Below are 11,718 nucleotides of genomic sequence, written 5' to 3' on the forward strand. Positions count from 1 at the left end.
ATGCATTATCCACAGTGACACCCACCCACACCGTATCCCCCCACTGCTACATGCCAAATCTCGTCTCTCCCTCTTTCTAAATATAAGCAGCGTGTTGATGCTTTACACGGACTCTTTCATAAAAATAGACCCAAATTAGAAAGTAAATTAAGCTGAAACGTGTACGGACAAGAATGGTGATGAATCATGCGTGGCAAAGAGATTCTTTTAATAAAAGAGTTAAAAGCATTAGTAATAACCTAGCCGAAGTTAAATTTTGGCTCAAGTATAGCTATAATTTGCATAAAAATTTTCTAAATTAAACTCAATAATTTTATTTTAATTTTAGTCATTTCTTTTTCATGGATTAAATATAGCTAATTCAAACTGCTGGTCAAATAATATTTTAATTATAAAATAATTTTTCCACTTTTATCTTCATCGCGCTCCACACTTGAAAAAACAAAACATTGACTACTTTGTTACAGCCTCCTAAAACTTTTTTTGTTCTTTTTTCAAGGACCCCTTCTCCTTTTTCCTATAAGATTTTGCTATTTGATGTTCATTGTTATAAGAAATTCCTTCGATTGCATGATTTTTTTTTCACATTTTAATAAATTAATGAACATTTTTTAATTTTTCTGAATCATAAAATGAGACCGGCCAAACAGTTTTTGTAGTTGTTCTTTTTCTCTACTGTCTTCCACTTTTTAGGCAGGCTCTATATTGATATTTTTTTTTTGTTGAAATTTTAAAGTTTGGAAGATTATATATAGTGAAAATGGATTAAATAATCAATATTTTAATGAAATAGTGATAAATTTAAAAAGTTTATTATTTGATATTGTTAAAAAGTGATTAGCTAAATTTATAAAAGTAAATTATCTAATCAAATTTTGATCAAACTAGGCCATTATTAATACTGTTAGAGATGATGATTTTATTAATAATTTGCGGAGTTTAACATCGGAAGAAACTTATGTCACCCCGTTCGATGTTTAACGATGAGGTTCTATCGATGGGCTGTCTTTGGTTTCTGCCCCCAATAATTCATTAGATAATAATTATCGTCCTTTAAAGAGGGGGGAAAAAAAAAAAGATACGAAAGAGAGGGCTAAGAAAATGGAGGATAATTGAGCAGTACACGCAGCCTTTGGGATTCTTCACGGCTCTATCTAGCAGCTCGTAATCCACTTGGCTATTTATTTATTTATTCACATAATTAAATAACACATATATTCAAAGATAGATACATATAATATCAGTAGAGAGAGAGCGAGATGATGATGAGGGAGCATCTGAAGTATTAACAAGTACTTGTCTCGACCTGTCCTTTTCCGTCGTGGGGTTTACGTGTCTCTCAAGCTTTCCATGACATTAACCTTTCCCTCGTCTAGTCTTTAGTCTTTAGACTTATCACTTCAAACTTGTTTGTTTTTCGTCACAATGTAGCATTCTCATAAAGCAATGTCTAAGTTAATTGAAAGAAATATATATATACATTTGGTCTCACATCAAACCAGACTCTACGTGACCGCAAAGCCACACTCTCTCATTGAATTAATGTATGGATGAATAGAACCGATGATCCAAAAGATCGTTTGTCTTTCAAATTAACACACACCATTTTGAGGGCCGGCGATGGATGGTGGGTACGTAAAGGCACCTTAAATTGACCCCCAATTAGATCATGATTCTTATTTTCTCAGTGCAATAGAATAAACGGCATCATGCATAATATATGTAACCAAAGTTGAGAATAAGTACTAATTATCGTTCTTATCTGCACCAAAAAAAAAAAAATCATTTTAAATTATTCTAGAATAGCAACTACCCACATGGAGGTTTGAATTAAGATCCAACGTGGGGCCTTCTCCCATTTAAAATAAAATAAAATAAAATTAGGCTTAATTTAATTTTTCATGCCACAGAATATTATTAATTCCCACATTAACGCCAGTGGTCCACTGAATGAACAAGCACATATATATACGAGTCACTTTAACTTTCGTGTGTGTCCGTTCACAAACTTGACGTACCAAAATAGTACAAAAATGCCTCGAATGTGCAACGGCCAGCTCATACTTCCACTGGTCTTTGCTATAAACCGAACTCCACATTCTTAACCACCACTAGTATTGCCACTTGATTCTCTTCGATATTGTACTTTAGAAATTAGTTCCAAAAACAGGTTCCCGTGGGAGTTTGGTTCATCAAATTCCCCAAAACGGACAAGGATATATGGGATAAAACTACGAATCATTCACACAGCAGAATATTAACTTTTGTTGATAAAAACAGACTATGTCTATATGCACAAAATATGTTCTCTACATGTTGCATCGTCACGATGCCCACTACATTATGATATCTTTTGCAGCAACCCAAAGCTTAGATATGTCATTATCTGTACAAGGGACGGGCATTTGACATATAGACAACCTATAATTTCAAATTTACAGACAAATCCCACGAGTAATTACCAAATATGTATACTAAGGGACCGTTTTCCTAGTATTCACAACAACTAAGTCTTAAGTATATGCCCCCATTCCTTTCCAACACTTATTTTTTTGGCTCTACTGTTTTACATTTTTATTAATTCTGCCACATACCTTAAAACATCACAGAATTTCATGCCATTTTCCACAAGCACGTGTTATTGGACTGATCTTAAAATGGTGCTCGGTGGGGTATGCCTTTTCTTCTCCTGGCATTGTGGTGGTTGAAAATGGGAGGAGTTGCAGGAGAAATGTTGGTGGTGGCCTCATCTCCTGAGCTAGAACAAAACCTCTCTCCTCCATAATTGTTGTGACAATCGGATGTAACTGTAGAGCTATCCATCATCATACGGTTGAAGTTATGCCTTTTCCGAATCTTCTTTGGGGTTGATGACTCATCTGATTCTGACCCACCATTGAATGCATCCCTGCCGTGCTTCATCCTCAGTGTAAACGTGAGGTCTGGGTCGCCCCGCTTCATGGCCCCAAGCTAACACCATGAAAAAAATGGGAAGGACACTTCAGACAACTTTTCATTCATAAAAATAAAAAAATAAAAAAGAAAAGGATAATCAAACACAAACAACGATAAAGGAAACAAAAGACAGAGAAAGAAACAGAGCAGGTGACAGAAAACAGGACACCAAACAAGCTCGGCAAACAAAATATTATCCAATGGGGAGGACAAGAAACGTCGACAGGAAATCGGTGTTTACTAGACTATGGATATAAGAATGTCACAGTAAGGAACACTACTGGGGTGATTCCTCAGATTCATAGACTTTAATGAATTGCAAATGCTGCAAAAACAAGGAGACAAGTCAAACAAGGCACACACTTTTGATGGGGAGGGCTTGTGTGGATATAGGAAAGGGATGAAATTTAAAAGTGACATTGAGAAGGAGAATCACCTTGCAACCCAAGGAGCAAAATCTGAAGGAATCAAGGAGGCTTCTGCAACAAATCTCACATGTATTGGTGACCCCCTTTCCAGGCCGAGGCTGTGGCCGCTCATTCAGGAATACAATCTTTGCACTGTTGATAACGTATGTCTGAACACTCGATATGTCGATGTACTTCTGAATCTCAATAACCCTTACTACGTTGTGGTACGAGGACCGCCTTATCTACAACCACCCAAACAGAGAAAATTTCACGAACAGATTCCAGATGATGAAAAACGAATTATTTATGTAAGGATTTCTTTAAGGGTCAAAACCTGAACAACGCGGTGATCCTTGTGATTGATCAAACAGTAAGAACATAGAGCGCGTCCCATGCAATCTAAGCAGAACATATTGCATTCGCTTTTATTGGAATCTCCGTGAATGGAGCAGGGAATGAAGTAACTTGCTCTCAGCATTGGTATTAGCCATGGAGGACCCAATTCATCGTCTCCCATTCGTCCTAGCGGACTCATCTAATAACCAAACATGAAAGTAATCAGGGAACACAGTAAAATGAAAAAGAAACAGAAAAACACAGTTGAATGGAAAAGAAACAGAAAAACACAGTTGAATGACAAAGAAACAGAAAAACAACGAAGCAGAGGAGTGCAGTGCGAACAAACCTTCCGGGGTGCAAATACCATGACTTTCTTATGACTGGCCTCGAAAAACCCAGTAATATTCTGCAGCTTCTGTTGATTATCGAAAGCTAGCCGTGCCAGTTCCACGAGAACGAATGAAAACCTTCCGAGATTAAATCTGGGAACACAAGAAAACAAATATTAGAGAAACAAACAAAGAAAGCTGGGAATCCACCACTGCAAAGGAGCAAAAAATCAAATATCAGAGAAATATAAACCATTTGCTGAGTCTCAACCTCAAGACTGTCTGAGGATGAAAACTGAGAAGAAAACGCCGCCGAAGGCTTTTAGGGTAAGAAGAATATGTGTGTGTGTTTATGAAGGGAGGCAGGGGAAGGGGCCTGGAAGAAAGAAACAGTGCTGCCAAAAAAAAAGTTACCTTGAAAATTATAAGGCGGTCACCAAAAGCAGCATCTCCATATATACAATCAGCATAAATGAAAAATATATATAAATCCGAATAATTAAATAAAAGGAAACGTGCCAGCAAATAAAAAAGGTAGCCGAATTCATCAAAGTGCTCGAATGCAGACAGCAATGGCGTAGGTGATTATTCCCTATATAAATATAAATATATATATGTTATTATTACCGTCCAGATGAAATCTGCTAGTGCTATTTCACACTGTGTGGACACCCTTTCTCCTGAATCCCTGATAATTTGGTTTTTGGCGTCGGATTTATTACGGCGGGCGGCCAAGTCCCAACCGTGTGATACGAGTGGGAATTGGAAAAGCCACAATGTCTTTCACGTCAATGTTAGTCAGTGGGGTCCTCCTTTTTTATCTTTTATCTTTCGTCAATGATATAATAATTATAATAATAACACTGCCTCCATGTAAACAGTAAAAGCCGCCTCAACCCCACGTGTCTATTTTCGGACAAGGGCTTTTTAAAAAAAAATTATTGTTCCTTAAGTTTAATCTCCTTAATTAATTTATAAAATTTATTTATTTTTCTAATATATGATTAACACATGCTAAAAACTAGTTGTTGTTGTGAATAAATGAAAAAAGAGAGAGTTTTAAAGATAGAGAGAGAATAAGAGAGATGATTCTTTTTATTGATCATATAACATTAATATATCTATATATATATAAGATTACAAAAATCTTAATTGATGATTACGATTTGATCAATTACAACGGTTAAATGTGATTATATAATATAAGATAATTTATAACAATTATCAACTTTTTTTATAAATGACTCGTCTCAAGTTCTATATTTTTAGTGAGAATAAACCTTGATATGAATTACAACATTTCAATTGAAAGTTCAAGTTATATGACACATATTCTAAAATAATTAATCAATTTTGTAATTATAATCTCATTAAAATTTTTTAAAAAATAACAACTATTCATTTTTAAATAATGTAAGATTTCATAACTCTTATCTGGTGACACTTTCCATATGGGATATCAAACAGAAGTAGGCTAGCTAGACGAGGCGTGAAGTAAACTGCAGCCTAGTCTCCGTTTAGATTTTCTCACGGATCTATATTTATAGTTGACAGTCGACGGCCACCTTTGCCACCCCATGTCCCCAATGTCGGTCCCAGCACCAACATTGCAGGCAGATTCTTTAACGTTTTTCAGGGAATACCTCTACAAATTGGATACTTGAACTTGAGACATCTAATGTATCCAATTAATTATAGATCTCACGAAATCAGTCTTAAGGGTAATATTCTTTTACAATTATCAAATTATATTTTCTGAACAAAATCCATTTTAGCATTAAAAAATAATATTATCACTAAATGTCGTTCTATTAGAATTTTTTATAAATATTAATTTTTAAATAAAATAAATCGTTAAAGGCGGTGCATTGCATAGAGTGGTGCCCTCTGTAAAAGTACGTAATGAAGCTTTAATGCTTAGTTGTTTATCCAATCCTACCTAATGAAACATATCAAGTGCTATCATTAACCCTTATTGCCGAATCATATATGATGTGATATATCTATCCTCTTCTCCACTAAACAGATTCTTAACAGATCAGAAGTGCTGTCGAAGAGCAGAGAGTCGAGACAAAGAAGTCCAACAGTGAAATGATTTGGGTTGTAACAATGGAGAATGTCACTTCCGACTTTACCACTTTTTGGGCCGATAAACCCTTCATGGGTTTCCCGAAAATTCTCTTAAATATGGCGGTCTTCAAACTCTTTGTTAACAAGACCTCAGACTGGGCCTGGATGCTCACCTCACCTAAAAAATAATGGGCCTTAATCAATGAACACCTACTTTTTGTGAGATTGTAGACGACAACGTTTACCAATTTATCTCGTTTCTTTACTTTTTCTTTGCTTTGAAAGTGTACAGAAAAATTGAAAGAACGTGACCTTTCTGAAAACTGTTAACTTGGACGAGTAAGCAATTGCGTGCCTGCAAACTTCAGGTACCATTAAGGCAGAAAGACTCTTGTGAAGCAACATGGTTGGTATTGCTTGTAGTCTTATTAAGATCTCCGTTTTTATGTGAGACATTTTCATAATTCCTTGCCTTTTAATGTTAACATTACGTAGTTGAGTATTCTGCTAGTTTCAAAGTGTGCTTTTTTATCATTCCTGCTGCAATGCTTGAGTGAGTGAGCTCAGGAACTCTGGAAATACTTCCCAGCAGTAGTGAGAATTGACAGTGAGGAGGGGCGCAGCCTTGGCCTGGCCTAAAGAGAGTCGCTTTAATTGTGGTTTCATAAGGTAAGAAGAAGGGATGATTCACCAGATGGAGGCTGGGTTTGGAGAATCGAATGGATTAATCTTCAAGATTAGCTGAGATTTTGTCTCACGTTACAAAGGTGGAGCTTTGGAGAGGCACAGCTCTTATTTAGCTTCAGTAGCTTGGTTCTTGAATGGACTAAACCTTCAGTTTAATGAGATTGAGTCAGGCTCTCAATTTATTGCATCGTGGTTGAAATAGGTTGACAAAGTTCAATAAAGACTATTTATCCCCACACACCGTACTTTTTTTTAAATTTTTTTTAGGTTTTGTTATTCTTAAACTAATTAAATTTTTCTACTCATCATTTGTATATTATACATTTAGTAAGAGAAAAAGATATATATAGCATGCAGTGTGTGGAAATGATGAATAGAATTTTTCTTTAGAAAACCACTAGATTCCCAAGAGATTAAATGGTTTTTAACCTTGGAGATGTAAATGATGTTAAGGAATAAATCTTATATTGCCTGTGGATAACGTTGACTTGTGCATATTTATAAGCAATAAGCAATATTCTCTTATTGAATCAGTTTTATGAGATTAATTAGACTCGTGAATTTTTTCATGGTATTAGAGCTTGTCACAAGAAGAATAAGGGCCCACATTATTTATCCTGTACAAGGATCAGAAAAAATATTGACCTGCATGTGAGAGAGGGTATTGAGAAATAAATTCCACATTACTCGTGAACAATATCTTAAATATGATTATAAATAATTAGCAACTCTCTCTTGTTGAACCGATTTTATAAGATAAGTTAAATTTATAAATTTCTTCAAATGATTGTTCTTAGGGAAAGCTTATGTCCTCTCATAATTAAAAAAGAGATGTAAATGATAGAGTTGGGTGTAAAATTCTTTTGTATGGGCGGCTCTTGCTCGTCCTATCTGTGAGCCAGCAAATGAAACTTGTTTGTTTATTCAAACGCAAAATTAAAAATTCCAAGACAAAGTGTCAGACCAAATCTAATGTTAACCACTTCCTCGGTTTTCCAATATTAGCTTCTGTTACGGCTTTACTGTACCATTAACAATAAATATAAATGTTTCTATATTCAACTCTTCGACCAGCGATATGTACATCGAATTTCTTGAAGATTCTGTGGAACCTTTGAAAAATGTTTGGTCTAGTTTACGTACGTAGCCAGAGCACCAGAATCATCCATTCATCTATGTACGAAGGAAACGGCTATGTTTTCTGTCTCTAGTACTGATTAATGAATTAAGTGTGCAAATTCAACATGTTTTTTTATTCGGTTAAACTCCAAACTTGTTAGTTTGTATCCAATAATTCAAATCTTACTCAGAATCAAAACCCTTATCACTTTAGCCAACAAAAGTCTAGCTTACCGTTGTTGAACCAAGTATCCTAAAAAGAGACAAGAAAATTATTAGTTGTCTTGTTCGTTGAATTATTGGTAGGTTGTTTGGAATTTTCTCTAGACCCACTGTGTGCCATCCCTTAATTTCTTCTCCAGCCGCGTGCCATCCATTAATTGCATGGGGTTCCAAATAATTATTGAAGGTTCTCGTAATACGAAGAAACCAACTTCCACGAACTCTCAGACTACTAAATCGTACACCTAGCTCTCAATAATCACAACATGCACCAACTGGATCTATATTGGTATCATTTATAGAATATTTCACGTCTCGAAAATATGTACCAATAAACAGATACAAAGGTCATAGTTTAAGTTGGACTCTTATATTTACACAGAGGGTAGATGGTGAGATGAGTATTATTAAATTTAGACAAAAGTTTAAAATATTATTTTTTAATATTATTATTATTTTAAAATTTGAAAATGTTAAATTAAAATTTGTGAAAGTTGAATTTTTTATTATATTTTATGTGAGAATTTAAAAAAATTGTAATGATGAGATGAAATGAGATGAAAATTCCGTTATTTTCATATTATGGGAAAAAAATTTAGAAAAAGCTCAAAAACCTCCTCCCATCCATATCCCTAAATTAGGGATTTGATTGAGAGTTGTTACAGTGGTTCTCCATATTTAGAGAACAACTATACATCCCCAACTGACCCATTTGCTTCCTTTCCTGCTTCTGGTCCTGCATAAAAATCTCTTTTCACTCTCAATTGCCCTCATTTATATTTGCCCTCTCTCGCACTGTTTTCCACCATCGATGGCAGCCTCTCTTCATCAACTGGAATATATGTAAGTCTATGTTCTTCTCTCTCGCACAAATGCGCTTCTTGAATCAGTTTCTTCCACTACTAGACTTTGTCCTTCTCTCTCGCACAAATCGAACGCACATTCAAATCCAAATCTACCTTAGCTTTCATCTGAGATATTGCACAGTTTTGAATTGTTGGTTGTATGTATTTAGATCTTGCGGCACTCAAAATCGAAAACCTTAAATTTTATCTATTGCTCTGGGATTTGAATTTGGATCTTGGTTTTTCTTCACGGCAGCAATTCGAGCTGATATAGTTTAGTTTGGATCACTATTATGAACTTCATTATTCTGGTTTGAGCAAATTGTTTGTTGGTTTGAATCCATTCATACACTGTTTGGCAGCATTCAATGTGATATGTTGGTTTGCATTCTAGATTGTTTCAACTTAAAAATGTTTATGGATTCTCTTTACTGTTATAATTGATTTCATTTCGATGTTTGAAATTATCCTTGTTTATAGATTCTCTCTACTACTTTAATTGACTTCACTATCTTTGTTTTCATTCACAACAACCATTCGAGTTGATATTACCTAGTTTGGACTAAATGAGCTGTTGTTAGTTTGAATTCTTTGTTGGTTTCAATTCATTCATAGACTGTTTGGCAATCATTTGAAGTAATATGTTGCTTTACATTCTAGAATATTTCAGCTTAAAGTATTGGAAGAATATGAACACTTCTGTTCTGGAAGAATAAGGGCACTTGTGTTCTGTGTTAAGTTTGTGATAGCTTGCTTTATTATGCAGGCAGTTGTTGCACAAAACTCTTGTGATTTGTTTGTCACAAAGCTCAGTATCAAATAAATGTGAATGATTGAATGTCCAATCATTATTATGTTGCTATTGTTCCCATGGATTTGCTTCTCATTCTTATGACTATTTTTCTCTAATTTAAGCTTATAATGCTATATTTCTATACATATGTTTACTATCAAACATGGAATTTTTTTTTTTTTTATCAAAAATTGCATCCATAGTTTAACGAACCCTTTATTTGATATAGAATGTTAAGATGGTGGATTACAGAGTTAGCTATTGAGATTCAAGAATAAAAAATTTTCATTTATAAGCTTATTTATTGATAAACCACCCGTAGTTGGATTAAATGAGCTGTTGTTAGTTTGAATTACCTAATTTGGACTAAATGAGCTGTTGTTGGTTTGAACTCTTTATTGGTTTCAATTCATTCATAGATTGTTTACAGCCATTTGAGGTGATATGTTGGTTTGCATTCTAGACTATTTCAGCTTAAAGATGTTTATGGATTCTCTCCAAGACTCTTTTGTTTTGTTGTTTTCTTTCTCAATAATTATGCAAGCACCTTCAACCAAGTTACCTCATTATTTTTTACAAATATTGCTTCTCTCCTTGGTGTTTTGTTCCACTTTTATTCTTTGCAACTTTTGGTATCTACTTAGGCCTAATTTTTGGGGCCGCATATCTAGTGTAAAGCTGTGATGATGGTTTTAATTACTCCATAGGAGGAGATTAATTCACAAGGGTTTAATGGAAATAGATCAATATGGCAGGATAATCTGAATCCAGATGGCCACAATGTATTTTGTGATAGTTTTCACAAAAAGCAATTGGGATTTAAGGTTTTGTAACCATTATAGGTTGTGCTCCTGTCTTACATATGCTGAAAAATAAATAAATAAATAAAACCATTTTGAGCCTCATGAAACACCCATTTGTTATGAAAGCATATGGGAATGCTCTTATTTATTTATCATCGATCCAATTTCTTTACCATCACTATCTGTTTCTTAAGTGACTAGGATTTATTCATGTGATGTTCATTTATTCAACACAACCATTTAGCATTACTTTCTGCTAGTCTTATTATTTTCGTACTTTCTCATTTCTGTTTTGATCATAACTTTGTTACTTTCTCATTTCTACTTTGATCGTAACAATCTTACTTTCTCATTTCTGTTTTTATATTCTTATTCATTTTGCATACTGCTCAGTATTGGATTAGAACATTTTGTTTTGTACCATATATTGCTTATCTCATTTTTGTTTTGACAAAACCTTGTGATATTTGCATGCTAATTTCTTGTTGTTTGAAATTTAGAAATTGAAGAAGTTGATTTTGCATGTTGATTTACTACTCTGACACACATGTGATAGTTCTATTTGTTCTTTTACAAGATTATGTTGTAATCCATATATTGGTCACTCACTTCTATTTTTATAGTCTTATTCATTTGCATACTGGTCAGTATTGTTTGGATTTTGTAAATCATATTTCTAGGTGTTATGTTGTGATTTAGTAACGTCACTCTTTCTTTTTTTTTGTGATTTGAGCATTATTGTCGTTGAATTATCCTTCTTTAACCCCCTTGGTTGTAATGATGACAAAGTCTCTTGGAACACAGGAAATTTGGCACATACCTCTATGGCATGGTAACCTAGACGGGCAATAAGTAGTGGTAACTGATTGTTGCAGCCATTCAAGGGTGCCAACTTTCCTATATGTTACCATTCAGTTCCTAAGCCGGCTAACAAAATCATGTCTATATTGTTCTTAAATGTCTAATATGTCTACCAACTGTTGTGTCTCTACAATTTCTTAAAGATAGATTCACAAGATCATGAACATATGTACTTTACTAACCTTCTCAGTCAAGACACTCAGATTGACCATACTTACAGTGGTCAAAGTCAACAATCTCCGGTGACTTTTGATGCTTCTCCACCCCCACCCCAAGTAGAGCATT

At 34.4% G+C, this 11,718-nt stretch overlaps 1 protein-coding gene across 5 annotated transcripts; it reads right to left on the reverse strand.

Annotated features, from left to right (window-relative positions):
• Positions 1-2,241: 2,241 nt before the first annotated feature.
• On the reverse strand, positions 2,242-4,469 carry LOC122314766 (protein RGF1 INDUCIBLE TRANSCRIPTION FACTOR 1-like). 5 transcript variants are annotated; one of them, XM_043130347.1, is made up of 5 exons: positions 4,448-4,469; positions 4,051-4,186; positions 3,700-3,900; positions 3,392-3,607; positions 2,242-2,970 (listed from the first exon to the last, which is right to left on the reverse strand). In XM_043130347.1, exons 2-5 carry the CDS (start codon positions 4,069-4,071, stop codon positions 2,653-2,655), a joined length of 756 nt encoding a protein of 251 aa, XP_042986281.1. In that variant the 5' UTR covers positions 4,072-4,186; positions 4,448-4,469; the 3' UTR covers positions 2,242-2,652. The 5 variants fall into 5 exon arrangements, with proteins under 5 accessions (XP_042986281.1, XP_042986282.1, XP_042986279.1 ...); XM_043130348.1 differs by lacking the exon at positions 4,448-4,469 and adding an exon at positions 4,305-4,441 and having other exon boundaries at positions 4,051-4,171; XM_043130345.1 differs by lacking the exon at positions 4,448-4,469 and adding an exon at positions 4,305-4,441.
• Between the last annotated feature and the right edge of the window lie 7,249 nt (positions 4,470-11,718).

Source organism: Carya illinoinensis, chromosome 7, assembly GCF_018687715.1.
Source record: "Carya illinoinensis cultivar Pawnee chromosome 7, C.illinoinensisPawnee_v1, whole genome shotgun sequence".
Classification (NCBI taxonomy): Eukaryota; Viridiplantae; Streptophyta; class Magnoliopsida; order Fagales; family Juglandaceae; genus Carya; species Carya illinoinensis.